Below are 16,310 nucleotides of genomic sequence, written 5' to 3' on the forward strand. Positions count from 1 at the left end.
TAGAAACTGCACCCTTCAATCACAACAGTAAACCCTTCCTTTTCTCCAGAGCTCTGGTTGGATAATGCTCCCTCTGTACTACCTCAAATCCCTCTCTCAAGGAGAACCCATTGCTGCTTCCGTGTGTCGCTGTTCATTGTTTGAATATTCACCAGGCTGATACTTGGAATGGCAGGAATGACGTATGAGGAGAGATTGGGTTGATTGGGCTTATACTCGCTGGAGTTTAGAAGAATGAGAGGGGATCTCATTGAAACTTATAAAATTCTGACAGGACTGGACAGACTAGATGCAGGAAGGATGTTCCCGATGGCGGGGGAGTCCAGAACCAGGGCTCACAGTCTAAGGACAAGGGGTAAGCCATTTAGGACAGAAATGAGGAGGAATTTCTTCACCCAGAGAGTGGTGAACCTGTGGAATTCTCTACCACAGAAGGCAGTTGAGGTCAATTCATTAAATATATTCAAGAAGGTGTTGGATATATTTCTTAAGGCTAAAGGGATCAAGGGATATGGGGAGAAGGCAGGGACAGGGTACTGGATTTGGATGATCAGCCATGATCTCATTAAATGGCGGAGCAGGCTCAAGGGCCCGTTTGGCCTACTCCTGCTCCTATCTTCTATGTTTCTATGTTTGAGAAGCATACCCCCTCTTGGCTTTCCTAATGGCCCATAATTTGCTGGAGTGAGACATCTCGTGGCGCGCTCCGTTGGTTAGACTTTCTCCCTCACCAACTGAGAATTATGGGTTTGTAACACGTGGGGCCAGGGACTGATTTTAGCCTCAATAGTGGGGGGGGAGCTGCAGGAAAAGGGGGTTCCGATGGACACAATTACCTTTAGATGGGGTGGAGGGCTGATTTAACACAATCAGGTGTATTGGGACTGACGTATGTTATTGGTGGTGCTGTCCAGCGGCCTGTTTCGCCATCCAGCGGAGGTTTTCGCCCACATCCTGTTCTCAACTCTCTTGTGCTGTGCGACATTTTGAGGGGCAGACCATGAGACCAGATGTATATCACCATGAAAGCTCCTCTCCCGCCTTCCGCACTCTGCTACCATGGATCAGCCAGTAGCTATCCACAATAAAGGGAAGAACTTGCATATACAGGGCTTTTCAGGACCTCACCAAAGCACTTTACATAAGAACATAAGAATTAGGAGCAGGAGTCGGCCATTCGGCCCCACGAGCCTGCTCCACCATTCAATAAGATCATGGCTGATCGTCAACCTCAACTCCACTTTCCCGCACTATCCCCATATCCCTTGATTCCATTATAGTCCAAGGGAGAAAAATTGAGTCGCACCCTCTTTGGGGCACTAACTTCGCCAGGGCGCTACTTCCCGATAAAAATAGCATCCCCGCGGCTGATTTTCCCAGGTAGCGCCCCGAGAGATGGGGCGCTACTGGAAGCGCCCCTCCTCCCTCTTGGAGCGCTGCAAGGCAATATTGCGGTGCTACGCGCCACAGTACTGCAGGCCTTCCTCCCCCTATTAAAGGAGAGGGGCCTAGCGCAGTGCGTCCTGGCGCCCAGCTGGGCCACCAGGGATCGGGAGTGCCGGCAAACGAGCCCGGCACTCTTAGGGCGATAACGGGAGGCGCAAAGCAACTGAATTTCCCCCCCCAAAAGTCTATCGATCTCTGTCTTGAATGTACTCAACGACTCAGTATCCACAGCCCTCTGGGATTCCAAAGATTCACAACCCTTTGAGTGAAGAAATTTCTCCTCATCTCAGTCCTAAATGGCCGACCCCAGGGGAAGTTACATTTCCCCTGAAATCTGACACTGTTTCAGATCCTTTGATTAATTAGGGGGAAATGATGTGGGTGAAAAGTTACGCGTTGGCAGATAGTCTCGCCCCCCCAATTGATGCCGGGCCTGTGGTTCTCTCTAGCCCTGTTGACTGAGGGGCTCTTGCTGTTTTAATGGAACAGGTAGTTTAATTGCTTCAGTTCCTTGTGCATCACGGACGATAAATTCTTGCGCCAATCAGCGAGTGGGGTACCAACATGAGCATCGAATCACACCCCCTTCCCTTCCCCACCCGCAAGGCCCCAGATCTTGGGTGGTGAAGGCAGCCCAAGATATAGAGGAACCCGAGTCTCGAACTAGGGGGTCACAGTCTCAGGATAAGGGGTCAGCCAGTTAGCACCGAGATGAGGAGAAATTTCTTCACTCAGCGGGTGGTGAATCTTTGGAATTCTCTACCCCAGAGGGCTGTGGAGGCTCAGTCGTTGAGTATATTCAAGACAGAGATCGATAGATTTTTTTGGACACTAAAGGAATCAGGGCATATGGAGATCAGGCGGGAAAGTGGAGTTGAGGTAGAAGATCAGCCATGATCTTACTGAATGGCAGAGCAGGCTCGAGGGGCCCTGTGGCGGAGCGGGCTCGAGGGGCCCTGTGGCGGAGCAGGCTCGAGGGGCCCTGTGGCGGAGCAGGCTCGAGGGGCCCTGTGGCGGAGCAGGCTCGAGGGGCCCTGTGGCGGAGCAGGCTCGAGGGGCTCTGTGGCGGAGCAGGTTCGAGGGGCCGAATGACCGACTCCTGCTCCTACTTCTTATGTTTTTATGAACATCTCTGACGAAATAGAAACTCTTGAAACAAACAACATTCCCATGAAGTTAGAGAAGGGGAAGTTGAACCAAGAGCTTGCGCTCCAGAAGCTGGGCAGAAGCGAGCTATAATCAAAAGGAACCAGAGCTCCTCTGGGCTGTTTGCTCACCCTAGTTGACTAACTCCGGGGGACGGAGATCAGACAGCAGCCCAACCATGACCATCTCGCCCAGCGCCAATGATGACAATCTCCTCTTCATTACCAGTCCGACACACTGACACTCAAAAGCAGAAGAAGAGCTTGAAAAGTTCTTACGATCTGTGTGTGTATGTGTGTGTGTGTGTGTGTGTTTTTTGTTTGTAAGCCTGTGCTTGAAGCTTTACCTGTTTGAAAATTGATGTCAAAGGCCCTTTGCTGTTCCTGCACCTCTTTGTCAGTGTCATCCTTCGCAACGAGCTCGATGATGTAATACTCCAGTCGGGGTCGGAGGTCCCGATCAGCAGCTGTAATGTTTGCTATGGTGGCACCAACCGTCACTGACTCACTGATGCTAACAGTCTGGACGGGGTTAATGAAGGCGGGCCGGCAATCGTTGATGTCATCAATGACAATATTCACAGTGGCACTTGCCGACAATGGTGGGGTCCCGCGGTCCATGGCTACCACAGTGAGGGTGTAGGAGCCCCTTTCCTCGCGGTCTACAGTTACTCCATTGGCCACTTTGATGTCTCCACTGTGGGGGTCAATGACAAACTTATCCTGGGCGCCTCCCTCTATTCGGTAGCTCAGTTGTTGGTTCACACCAATATCTGCATCTGTGGCCGTTACCCGGCCGACACTAAAACCTACAACACAAAAATACAGCAATGCATCTATCTTCTCGGACCAAGGAAAATATTAAGGTTCTCTCTGAATCTTCGCAACAAATAGGTTTCTCGTTTTCGGATTTTTAATAGAAAATGCAATTCTTTTAATTGGTTTTTGTTTCAGCAATAAGATTATCTTAATGAAAACCCCTTTTTTTCCAGTTTACACAAGGATAATTGTTCGATGGAGGGTTGGATGCAGGATTCCCGATGCACCCGTGTCACACTGAGATAGAATGTGGGCTTGCCCCACTGAAGCCCCACATGCTGATTACTGCTTCTAATGTGGAGGTTCTGAGCAAAGGCTCCCCACTCGCGCCCAGCGATAGAGAGCAAATTAGACAGAGACACTGGAGCCCCACTTTCCTATCTCCCATCGGCTGCTCTTAAAGTGACGTTCAAGGCTTGGAGTCACACACTGGGGTAGATTTTCCCGAACCTGTCGGGAAGAAGGCGGGACTTCCCCTTTCGGGTTTTAGACCCGCCTACTTCGACGTCCGGCCAATCCGTGCGATTTTCCCTTGATTGACCTTGTTGAGTCCGCCCAGTGGGCTCAGCAGGCCAATTAAGGGCCACCCAGCAACAGGTGACGTCACAGACTGAAATTTCATCTGTCAAGAGTTCTTGACAGATGAAATATCAGTGTTTCACAGCTGTTTGAAGCTGTCAAACACTGACACTCTGAGTTCTACCATGAGTCCTTCTGCGCAGACTCATTTAGAATTCTCACCGGCACTCAAAGCTGAAGGCTGTCACTTTTGACAGATCGCAGCCGTTCAGCTTTAAGTTCCGGCTGAGTGATGCGCTCCCGACGGCTACAGGAAGAAAGGCTGTTAAGTACAGGTAAGTAAAAGTTCTTTACACACTTTAGACACGCCAAACACACTTACCTTTGCACTCATGCACCTATCACTCACCTGAGCACCGACATCGCGACTCCTCCAACTCCTTCAACACGACGGCCCGCCTGCTCTAACCTGGCGTGGTTTGGAGCCGTCGAGAATCCCACACGACACCCCTCAAAATAGGGATTAGGCTAAAAACTGCCTGTTAACTACCTGTTAACAGGCAGTTAATTGGCACTAATCCCTTCCCACCTCAGGATGGTGTCGGGACCCCCAAATTCGGGATTTCCCCCCCTCACACGCCTGAAACCCCGCCTGACGGCTCCACGAAAAACTATACACACCTCTAAACCAAAGATGGTGGCTGCCACAGGGAAACTGAAGAAGGATTGGGGGGGAATTCTACCCAATTTTGGACTTTGGCAGCCCATAGTCTTCTGTGAGTCACCGTTCTCAGGTGTTTGCCTAGGCAGTGAATGCAGGAAGGCCACTTGATAGAGATGGGCATCGATGCTGTGCCCAATCTGTCCTCACCCAATGTGCGCGCGCGCATTTTCCAGCAAGGGTTGCTCCAGGAATCAGGAATGGGAATCCTGGTCAAACCTTCCCGTCAGCCCAGGGACACTGAAAGCCGATTGTAGCTTTGCTAATCCCACCCGAGAGGTTTCAGGAACCAAACCTGGGACCTTCACGGTCTGTCTCACTCAGTGGCTGTATCCTGCAGGGTATCTGGCCACTGAAACAGCTAGTAGAGTCGAAGATAATTGTGATGAATCTTATCATGACTCATGAAGTAACACTGGGCGGCCAGCTGGTGGCGCCGTCCAAGGAGTATAAATACTTGGGCGTGGGCCCAGCTTGCTCAGGATGTTTCTGTAACCAGGAACTAGTGATGTAACTAGAAATCTCATGGTTTTGAAACAGTTGATTAAAGCCTTGTTCTTTACTCAAACCAAGTGCTCAGTAGTCTTTTTACATCAATAATATTATTATTTCTTTTTGTTGTGTGTGGTTTGCATGAGTAATACTGTTTTGCAACACTTAGCATCAGAAATTGGACGGCACTTCCACTTTGGAGATGTCGAATGACTGCAGATTCACATATTTTCAAAAGATTCAGAGGAAACAACACTGAACTTAAACCAAGACAAAAGATGAGGATTCTGCAGATAATGTTCTACCCACGGAGCCTGGCGTCAATGAACATGGATTTTGCTTCTTTCCTCCCCTTTTTCTTGTGCTCCACATGAGCAATGCTAGAAAAAAAAAATAGAATACTTTCCCACTTTTGACAGCCAGTACAAGTGTCAAGTGCTCCCAGGTCACAACTAGCATGGTCGAATGCTAACCAAACCGCCCTCTGCACTGCATTACACCAATTTGACATGTCCCGTGACCTCTATTTTTGTGGCCTCTAGACTCCCAATTCAGTGCTGAGGTGGTCTCAGAACGGGTGTCATGGGGAAACATGTTGAGAACTTCCAAATTAATTTCATTTGCGATCCTTTTTTAAAATTCGTTTTGTGGGATGTGGGCGTCGCTGGCAAGGCCAGCATTTATTGCCCATCCCTCGTTGCCCATGAGAAGGTGGTAGTGAGCCACCTTCTTGAACCGCTGAAATCCGTGTGGTGAAGGTGCTCCCACAGTGCTGTGAGGGAGGGAGTTCCAGGATTTTGACCCAGCGACGGTGTAGGAACAATGATATATTTCCAAGTCAGGATGCTGTGTGACTTGGAGGTGGTGGTGTTCCCATGTGCCTGCTGCCCTTGTCCTTCTAGGTGGAAGAGGTCGCGGGTTTGGGAGGTGCTGCCGAAGAAGCCTTGGCGAGTTGCTGCAGTGCATCTTGTAGATGGGACACACTGCAGCCACGGTACGCCGGTGGCGGAGGGAGTGAATGTTTAAGGTGGTGGATGGGGTGCCAATCAAGCGGGCTGCTTTGTCCTGGATGGTGTGGAGCTTCTTGAGTGTTGTTGGAGCTGCACTCATCCAGGCAAGTGGAGAGTATTCCATCACACTCCTGACTTGTGCCTTGTAGATGGCAGAAAGGCTTTGGGGAGTCAGGAGAGGTGAACATGTCATCCCATCAGTCTGGCTGGACTTAGATCATGGGCCCATTAGCCACCCAAGCCATGTCTTCAGCAAAGAATTTTAAAGAATGCTGCACTGTCTTATGTTCCATGGAGGTGGGGTGGACCATTTGAAAGCCTCTACAATGAGCGTTGCAAGTCTGCCAGATGTGAGCGTTTGATAGCTCAGTCCATGATTGCAAGCATCATTGTCCACAACAGGGAGCAACATCAAATACACCAAGTTAGAGAACAATACAGAGAGGCATGGGGTACAAGAATAGATATATGGTGGGAGGTAGGATGGAGAAAGGGAGGGAAGAGGACGGCACAGCACCCAGGTTGGGGAAACTATTCTTCTTTCTTATCTGTAGCCTTCCAATCTTCTACAGCACCAAGGAATCACTCAGAGTGCTCAAACCCAAGGAAATTTGTGAGGTGGTCTTCCTTGTCCCGTTCAATATTCTTCCCAATTTAGCACACACTGAATGTGGGGAACTTCCAGATTTCTAAATTACCGCTTCTGACACTTGCCAGCCAGCCAGCTTAGCAACGGCAGTTAACAGTTCATTGACACTTATGACCCTGTAATAACCCTACGTAAACCTGAGGTCATCCAAAACTCGGCTGCCCGTGTCCTAACTCGCACCAAGTCCCGTTCGCCCATCACCCCTGTGCTCGCTGAACTACATTGGCTCCCGGTTAGGCAGCGCCTCGATCTCAAAATTCTCATCCTTGTTTTCAAATCCCTCCATGGCCTCGCCCCTCCCTATCTCTGTAACCCCTTACATTGGATATGAATGTAAAGGGTATGATCAGTAAGTTCGCGGATGATACAAAAATTGGTAGGGTGGTAAATAGCGAGGAGGGTAGCCTCAGTCTGCAGGACGATATAGATGGGTTGGTCAGATGGGCGGAACAGTGGCAAATGGAATTTAACCCGGAAAAGTGCGAGGTGATGCACTTTGGGGGGACTAACAAGGCAAAGGAATACACAATGAATGGAAAGACCCTAGGCAAGACGGAGGGTCAGAGGGATCTGGGTGTGCAAGTACACAGATCCCTGAAGGCGGCGGAACAGGTGGATAAGGTGGTAAAAAAGGCATATGGGATACTTGCCTTCATTACTTGCACGTTGGCATAGTGGTTAGCACTGTTGCCTCACAGCGCCAGGGACCTGGGTTCGAATCCGGCCTCGGGCGACTGTCTGTGTGGAGTTTGCACATTCTCCCCGTGTTTGCGTGGGTTTCCTCCGGGTGCTCCGGTTTCCTCCCACAGTCCAAAGATGTGCGGGTTAGGTTGATTGGCTATGATAAATTGACCCTTAGTGTTAGGGGGATTAAATACGTGGGGTTACGGGGATAGGGTGGGATATGTGTTGGTGTAGGGGTTACGGGGATCGGGTGGGATATGTGTCGGTGCAGGCTCGATGGGCCGAAATGGCCTCTATCTGCACTGTGGGGTTTCTGTGATTCTGTGATTAGCCGAGGCATTGAATATAAGAGCAAGGAGGTTATGATGGAGCTGTATAAAACACTGGTTAGGCCACAGCTGGAATATTGTGTGCAGTTCTGGTCGCCACACTACAGGAAGGATGTGATCGCGTTAGAGAGGGTGCAGAGGAGGTTCACCAGGATGTTACCAGGGCTGGAGCGCTTCAGCTATGAAGAGAGACTGGGCAGGTTGGGTTTGTTTTCCTTGGAGCTGAGGAGGCTGAGGGGGGACATGATTGAGGTGTACAAAATTATGAGGGGCATAGATAGGATGGATGCTGAGGAGCTTTTTCCCTTAGTAGAGGGGTCAATAACTAGGGGGCATAGATTCAAGGTAAAGGGCGGGAGGTTTAGAGGGGATTTGAGAAAGAACTTTTTCACCCAGAGGGTGGTTGGAGTCTGGAACTCACTGCCTGAAAGGGTTGTGGAGGCAGAAACCCTCACAACATTTAAGAAGCATTTGGATGTGCACTTGAAATGCCATAGCATACAAGGCTACGGGCCAAATGCTGGAATATGGGATTAGATTAGACAGGGCTTGATGGCCGGCGCGGACACGATGGGCCGAAGGGCCTCTATCCGTGCTGTATTACTCTATGACTCTATGACTCCTCCAGCCCTACAACCCCTTGAGATATCTGCGCTCCGCTAATTCTGCCCTCTTGAGGATCCTTGATTATAATCGCTCAACCATTGGTGGCCGTGCCTTCTGTTGCCTAGGCCCCAAGCTCTGGAATTCCCTCTCTAAACCTCTCCGCCTCGCTACCTCTCTTTCCTCCTTTCAGAGGCTCCTGAAAACCTACCTCTTTGACCAAGCTTTTGGTCACCTGCCTTAATTTCTCCTTCTGTGGCTCGGTGTCAAATTTGTTGTCTTAAAATACTCCTGTGAAGCGCCTTGGGACGTTTTACTACGTTAAAGGCACTATATAAATACAAGTTGTTGTTGTTTCACCTGAGGGGCTGTTTTCCCGAACGTGGACCGTCAGTGAAGGAGGGGCGAAGGCTGGTGTGTTATCATTTTGATCCAAGACGGTTACTCTAAGCCTAGCCACGCTCTTCAGCAGGCCAACGTCCTCTGCTACCAAGGTGAACTCCAGGCTTGCGTTGGGTAATGTCTCCCGATCAACGATTTTTCCTGGTGTCACAGAAACAATCCCTGCAAAATGTTTAAAGGACAAAAGTAATCAAACGCATTAATTAAAATTATCACACTAATTTGAGATAGATAAGATAGTCAGAGAATATCGGCGAGAAGTCTGGAGGCAAAAAAAAAGAAATTCTACTTCCAAAATGTAATGTATTTTCATGAATATTCTGATGTCATTTGAAAAATGTTGTGCTAACTTAATTGTTTCTTCACAAAGGTAAGTAGAGAAGCGCCAGTCCATTCAGCCCATCTACTCAATGCTTCTCTAGAAATCTACAATCCCGCCTCTTGAATGAATCTAGATTTTTCGCCTCCGTCCCATGGTACCTTAACGCCTCCTGTTAGCGCCAGCAGACGGCGCTAACGGGGCGCTAGAGCATTATCGCCGGGGCGAGGCGAGTCAAACGCCGCACGCCAAATCCCGCCCCGCCTCCGTTAAGAGTTATCGCCGGGAGCCTCAACGCCAGGTGGATTCGTGACGTCAGTGAGTGTGCGCCCGATCTGCGAAATTGATCGTCGCCACCTACCTTAGCGCCTGGAGGAAACAGCGACAGGGAGAGCTGGCATGAAGCAACAGGAAGCCGGCTACAGGGATGTTATTTAAAGGGATCATCAGTAATGAGTCGCAGCTGCAGCTTAGTGGAGTTTCAGTGCTTTTCTTGTCAGTCTCACATAGTGCAGCAGTCTCATTCCGTTATTTCAACGTTATTTAGTACCAGGAGTGTTGTGGCAACTATAAAGTAGTTACATTTATTCTGAAAAAAATCAAACTGCTACACTTGGTTACATTAACGGGCAGTCGACCTCGTCCTCCAGGATCTACTGCGGAGGGAGCGGAGGCAGCGAGAAAGACTGGAACATGTGCCCAGGTGGAGGAGGAGGGCCATCAGGGCTCTCAACAGGAGGCCTTACCCTCCGAGGGTATTCCGAGAGCACTTCTCCTACCTCCAATTAAGCGAGGAGCAGGGTATTAGCAGGCTCCGCTTCACCACAGAGGTGGTCACAGAGCTCTGCCACCTCCTGCAACCAGACCTCCAGCCTCAGTTCAGGGAGACCACGGCTCTCTCAGTGAAAGTCAAGGTCAACGCTGCCCTCATTTTCTTCGCCAGCGGTTCCTTCCAGTCTGTAGCAGGAGACATAGCGAACATCTCGCTGTTCGCCATCCATCGCTGCATCCGGGAGGTCACAGAGACACTCTACAGTAGGAGAAGGGACTTCCAGGGTACTGAATTTGGATGATCAGCCATGATCTCATTGAATGGCGGAGCAGGCTCGAAGGGCCGAATGGCCTACTCCTGCTCCTATCTTCTATGTTTCCATTTCCTTCCCCATCACCAGAGAGAAGCAGGACGAGCGTGCATGTGGCTTTGCCATGTTGCAGGGCGCCACTGACTGCACCCACGTGGCTTTGCGTGCACCGCATAACAATCCTGAGATCTTCTGTAACCGCAAAGGCTACCATTCACTTAATGTGCAGTTGGTGTGTGACCACAGACAGCGAATCTTCAATGTGAATGCCCGCTATCCTGGCAGCAGCCACGGCGCCTTCATCCTGCTCCAGACCGGTGTTCCAGCATTCTTCCAGCTACCATGTCAAGCTCCTGGCTGGCTGCTCAGAGACAAGGGCTATTCGCTCTCCACCTGGCTCATGACTCCCCTCCGCAGCCCCAACACTCGTGCCCAGCACTTATATAATGAGAGCCCTGCCGCCACCAGGAACATCACTGAGCAGACCATCGGAGTGCTCAAGCAATGGTTCCGCTGCATTGACCGCTTGGGAGGAGCCCGCCAGTACTCGGCTGAGCGGGTGTCTCATTTCCTGGTGGTCTGCTGCATGTTCCACAACTTGGCTATCATGAGGGCCCAGCTATTGCCACCAGGGATTGCGAGACCACCTCAGGAGGAGGAAGAGGGAGAGGAGGAGGAGGATGAGGAGGAGGAGGGGAAACAGGAGCGAGGGAGGAGGCAGCCACTTCCGGAAGGGCGGTCCATGACCGCCTCATCAGACTGCGCTTCCAATGAATTATACCCCAGATCCCCGTTGCTCACCACATCCCCATCATTCTATCCCTGTCGCAGGCCACGGCAAGAGAGCCCCAGGTGGGCAGAGGAAACGCTTCAAGGACACCCTCAAAGCCTCCTTGAAAAAGTGCAACATCCCCACCGACACCTGGGAATCTCTGGCCCAAGACCGCACAAAGTGGAGGAGAACCATCCGGGAAGGTGCCGAACACCTCGAGTCTCTTCGCCGGGAGCAAGTGGAAGCCAAGCGCAGGCAGCGCAAGGCAGCGCACGTCAACCCAAGCACCCCACCCACCCGCCCCTTCAACCACCGTCTGCCCCACCTGTGACAGAGACTGTAGGTCCCACATTGGACTCATCAGTCACCTGAGAACTCATTTTTAATGTGGAAGCAAGTTATCCTCGGTTCTGAGGGACTGCCTAAGAAGAAGAAGTTTGCAAGCAAAATGGCGCCACAGCTGTCGACTGAATGGTCAGCGGGCTTCAGGATGTGAAGTGCTCGGGGATGGTTCTGCACGATGCCTTAGGCACTATTAAACACAAGTCTTTCTTTCTCACTCTGTGCAATAGATAACTCACCGGTGTTCCTGTCCACAGTGAAGATCTCAGTCCTGTCACCCTGTAATCGGTAAGTGACCACAGCATTCGGTCCTTCATCCTTGTCGACGGCTAAAATGGGCCCATTCATCATGGTGATTGGTGTACCTGCAAATGAAACAATGGGGTAAGATGCTCTGGTTTTGGTCAAATACCTTTCTTCAGTGACGTATTAACTTTTAAACAGCTACTGTGTTAGTGACATCTGTGAAACCAGTTCTTAGGATCACAGCTTGGGCAAGTAGATAGAGCTTCAGGTCCTGGGCTTCCCTTTGCTTGAATCTGTCTGCTCCCCTTCAGTTCCCTTCACAAGGTAGACAACTATTCTGACCCCATGTCCAGCCGTGGCTCAGTGGGCAGCACTCTCGCTCTCTGAGTCAGAAGGTTGTGGGTTCAAGCCCCACTCCAGGGACTTGAGCACAAAAATCTAGGCCGACACTCCCAGTGCAGTGTTGAGGGAGTGCTGCACTGTCGGAGGTGCCGTCGTTTGGGTGAGGCGTTAAACCGAGGCCCCGTCTGCCTTCTCAGGTGGATGGAAGAGATCCCATGGCACTATTTTGACTTCACCTGATGAAGGAGCAGTGCTCTGAAAGCTTGTGATTTCAAATAAAACTGTTGGACTATAACCTGGTGTTGTGTGACTTCTTACTATTTTAAAGAGCAGGGGAGTTATCCCTGGTGCCCTGGCCAATATTTATCCCTCAACCAACATCACTGAAACAGATTATCTGGTCATTATCAGATTCCTCTGATAATTTTCTCTGTCCCACATGGCAGCTGTCGATCATTCTGCCATTTACACTTCATCTAGAGCCATCTTTTGTTTCTTAACTTGTCCCATTACCATCTCCTTTTGCCTTGCACCATCTCTTAATCTCTCCTGCCTTCCATCCTATCACAGACCTTCCCTTCTGTTCTTTCCTCCCCTCCCCCCTCTCCCTGCCCCGACACTTGCTTAAAAACCTGTTCCATCTCCAGCTTTTTCCAGTTCTGACGAAGAGTCATCGACCTGAAACGTTAACTCTGTTTCTCTCTCCACAGATGCTGCCTGACCTGCCGAGTATTTCCAGCATTTTCTGTTATTATATCAGATTCCTGTTTGTGGGAACTTGCTGTGCGCGTTTCCCACATTACAACAGTGACTACACTTCAAAAGTACGTCCTGAGGACGTGACAGGTGCTATATAAATGCAGGTCTTTCAGAAAAAAAGTTATTCTCTGGTACAAGTGAAACTTTGGCTGGTTTCTGCTTGGGAGTTAGGGCCATAGGAACAGGAGGCCATTCAGCCCCTCGAGCCTGTTTCGCCATTCAGTGAGATCATGGGCTGATCTGTATCGTAACTCCTTGGCTCCATATCCCTTTATACCCTCGTCTAGCAAAAATCTATCGATCTCAGATTTAAAATGATTAATTGGGCTAGCATCTACTGTTTGTTTGTGGGAGAGAGTTCCACACTTCTACCAACCCTTTGCGTAAAGAAGTGTTTCCTAACTTCTCTCCTGAGTGGCCTGGCTCTGATTTTAAGGTTATGTCCCCTTTATCCTTAACTCCACCGCCAGTGGAAACAGTTTATCTCCAGCTACCCCATCAATTCCTTCCAAATTCCTGAAAACCGCAATCCCACTTTACAACAGTGACTACACTTCAAAAGTGCTTCATTGGCTGCAAAGCGCTTTGGCACGTCCTGAGGTTGTGAAAGGCGCTATAGAAATGCAAGTCTTTCTTTTCTCAATCAGACCTACCTGCTTCGGGATTCTCGAGAATTTCAGCTCGGTAGGTCCTCTGAGTAAACACGGGCCTGTTATCATTCTCATCTGAGATGGAGATAGTCAGTGAATCAGAGTCCTAGTAAGACAGAGACAACATTCTGAACCCACATACATGAATGTGAAGAGACCAATCGCTAAAGACCTTGCTGAGAGGAAGGTTCTAGATCTGATTCACTCGATCACTATTCTTTTCCAATTTATTTGATGGACATCATTTTTCACGTCGGCCCACACTTTTGAAGTGGAGTCACTGTTGTAATGTAAGAAATGCAGCAGCCAATTTGCGCACAGCAAGCTCCCACAAACAGGAATCTGATAATGACCAGATAATCAGTTTCAGTGATGTTGGTTGAGGGATAAATATTGGCCAGGAGAACTCCCCTGCAATTTAAACTAGTGCCATGGGATCTCTCCCATCCACCTGAGAGAGCAGACGGGGCCTCGGTTTTAATGTCTTATCCGAAAGACAGCACCTCCGACAGTGCGGCGCTCCCTCAGCACTGCACTGGAGTGTAAGCTTAGCTTATGTGCTCATGTTCCCACGCTCTAGAATTTCCTTCCTAAAGTCTTTCTGCCTCACCACATCTCTCCCCACCTTTCAGCTGTGGCTCAGTGGGTAGCACTCTCTCTCTCTCTCGCCTCTGAGTCAGAAGGTTGTGGGTTCGAGTCCCACTCCAGAAACCTGAGCTCATAAAGCTAGGCTGACACTCCCAATGCAGTACTGAGGGAGCGCTGCACTGTCGGAGGTGCCGTCTTTCAGAGGAGATGTTAAACCGAGGCCCTGTCTACTCTCTCAGAGGTAAAAGGTCCCATGGCACTATTTCGAAGAAGAGCAGGGGAGTTCTCCCCGGTGTACTGGTCAATATTTATCCCTCAATCAAGCAACATCACTCAAACTGATTATCTAGTCATTATCGCATTGCTGTTTGTGGGAGCTTGCTGTGCGCAAATTGGCTGCCGCGTTTCCTACATTACAACAGTGACTACACTTCAAAAAGTACTTCATTGGCTGTAAAGCGCTTTGGGTCGACCGGAGGTTGTGAAAGGCGCTATAGAAATGCAAGTCTGTCTTTGTTTTCCTTTAGTCACACATAAGAAACGGCTGAGAATAGGAACTAGTCTGTAAATAGATTTGAAGCTATGATTCAAGAGGGTGTGGGGAAGGAATTGGACTCCGCCCCGATTTTTTTTAAGGGGCAGAACAGGGTAAAAAAGCACCAATGTCACGCGCTGTCTCCCGCACCTCAAGGGCGCCTGAAATACGTCCGACCCTAAATTGGATCAGCTTGATTTTTTCAGGCACCCCCGGCGGCTGCCTAAAGTAGATGTAAAGGTCCCTTATGGGGCCTAATTCCTGTTTAAGACCCCGCTCCTAGATTGGACGCTGCTGAGTGGAGCAGGTGCCGGGGGGAGCTGGGCGAAGCAGCGCCAGCCAACACGAATGTAAGCAGAACCTTTATTTTGCAGTTTGTTGTGGAGCCTGGACGAGCGGGAGTGCGCCTCCCTGCTCTGTAGCACTCCTGAGGGTCGCTGCCGACCCGCGATTGGTCCCCCCCCCCCTCCCTTCCCCCGTGGTCCTTCCCCCCGGGGCCATTAACGGTTAAGCAACACCTTGATTTTAAAATTCTCATCCTTGTTTCCAAATGCCTCCCTATCTCTGTAAGCCTCCTCCAGCATAACAACCCCCCCCAAGATCTCTGCGCTCCTCCAATTCTGGCCTTTTGCGCATCTCCCGATTTTAATCGTTCCACCATTGGCGGCCGTGCCTTCAGCTGCCTGGGCCCTAAGCTCTGGAATTCCCTCCGCTTCTCTCTCCTCCTTTAAGGTGTTCCTTAAAACCTACCTCTTTGACCAAGCTGCCCTGATATCTCCTTATGTGGCTCGGTGTCAAATTTTGTTTGGTAACTGTTATAAATCTCATCATTCATCAAGAAACTACTCATGAAATAACGCTGGACAGCCAGCTGGTGGCGCTGTCCAAGGAGTATAAATACTCGGGCGTCGGCCCCAGCTTTCCAGGGACAGTTTGTAAGACAAGGAACTAGTGAAGTACAACTAGACCTCCATGTTCTGAAACAAGTTGATTAAAGCCTTGCTTTATACTCAAACCAAGTGCGTAGTGAGTTTTATTACGTCAGTAACGTTCCTGCGAAACGCCTTGGGACGTTTTACTACGTCAAAGGCGCTATATAAATGTAAGCTGTTGTTGTTTGACCCGCTTGCAATGTGCGAGCTGTGTCTCGAGGCGCGACAGGCACCTGGAGCTCCCACGAAGTATTGTAATGAGGCCGAGGCCCAGTTTCGGGCAAGTCCTGGGCCTCGCGGTCTGGGCGCGCGTTACCTGCGCACGGTTAGTTACGCGCCCAGAAGCGAGCCATAACCAATTTCTACTCCCCAAGTGTTTGCAGATTGCTCTGCAGTGAAAGGCGGTCAATGTCCAGTCCAGCTAAAGACAGACCCACCGCGGAAATTCTCACGAATTGACTGAAATTAGAGATGTGGCAGATGGAATACAATACTGGAAAGTGTGAGGTTATGCACTTTGGCAGGAAAAATCATAGAGCAAGTTATTATCTTAATGGCAAGAAACTGGAAAGTACTGAAGTACAAAGGGATCTGGGGGTCCTGGTGCAAAAAACTCAAAAGGTTAGTATGCAGGTGCAGCAAGTGATTAAGAAGGCCAATGGAATGTTGGCTTTCATTGCTAGGGGGATAGAATATAAAAATAGGGAGGTATTGCTTCAGTTGTACAAGGTATTGGTGAGACCGCACCTGGAATACTGCATACAGTTTTGGTGTCCATACTTAAGAAAAGACATACTTGCTCTCAAGTCAGTACAAAGAAGGTTCACTCGGTTAATCCCGGGGATGAGGGGATGGACATATGAGGAGAAGTTCACAGAAATCACAGAAACCCCACAGTGCAGATAGAGGCCATTTCGGCCCATC

At 49.8% G+C, this 16,310-nt stretch overlaps 1 protein-coding gene across 1 annotated transcript in view; it reads right to left on the reverse strand.

Moving 5' to 3' along the window:
• Positions 1 to 16,310, reverse strand: part of LOC147098673 (cadherin-23-like) — a 229,320-nt gene that overhangs the window by 70,582 nt on the left and 142,428 nt on the right. Inside the window, exons 10-13 of the mRNA XM_085970674.1 lie at positions 13,335 to 13,437; positions 11,574 to 11,699; positions 8,778 to 8,981; positions 2,939 to 3,400 (exon numbers count right to left, since the gene is read on the reverse strand). Of these exons, the coding sequence (XP_085826800.1) occupies positions 2,939 to 3,400; positions 8,778 to 8,981; positions 11,574 to 11,699; positions 13,335 to 13,437 (895 nt within the window). The remainder of the gene's footprint in view (positions 1 to 2,938; positions 3,401 to 8,777; positions 8,982 to 11,573; positions 11,700 to 13,334; positions 13,438 to 16,310) is intronic.

Source organism: Somniosus microcephalus, chromosome 29 (genome assembly GCF_052327205.1).
Source record: "Somniosus microcephalus isolate GS21.2 chromosome 29, FLI_Smic_1.0, whole genome shotgun sequence".
NCBI lineage: Eukaryota > Metazoa > Chordata > Chondrichthyes > Squaliformes > Somniosidae > Somniosus > Somniosus microcephalus.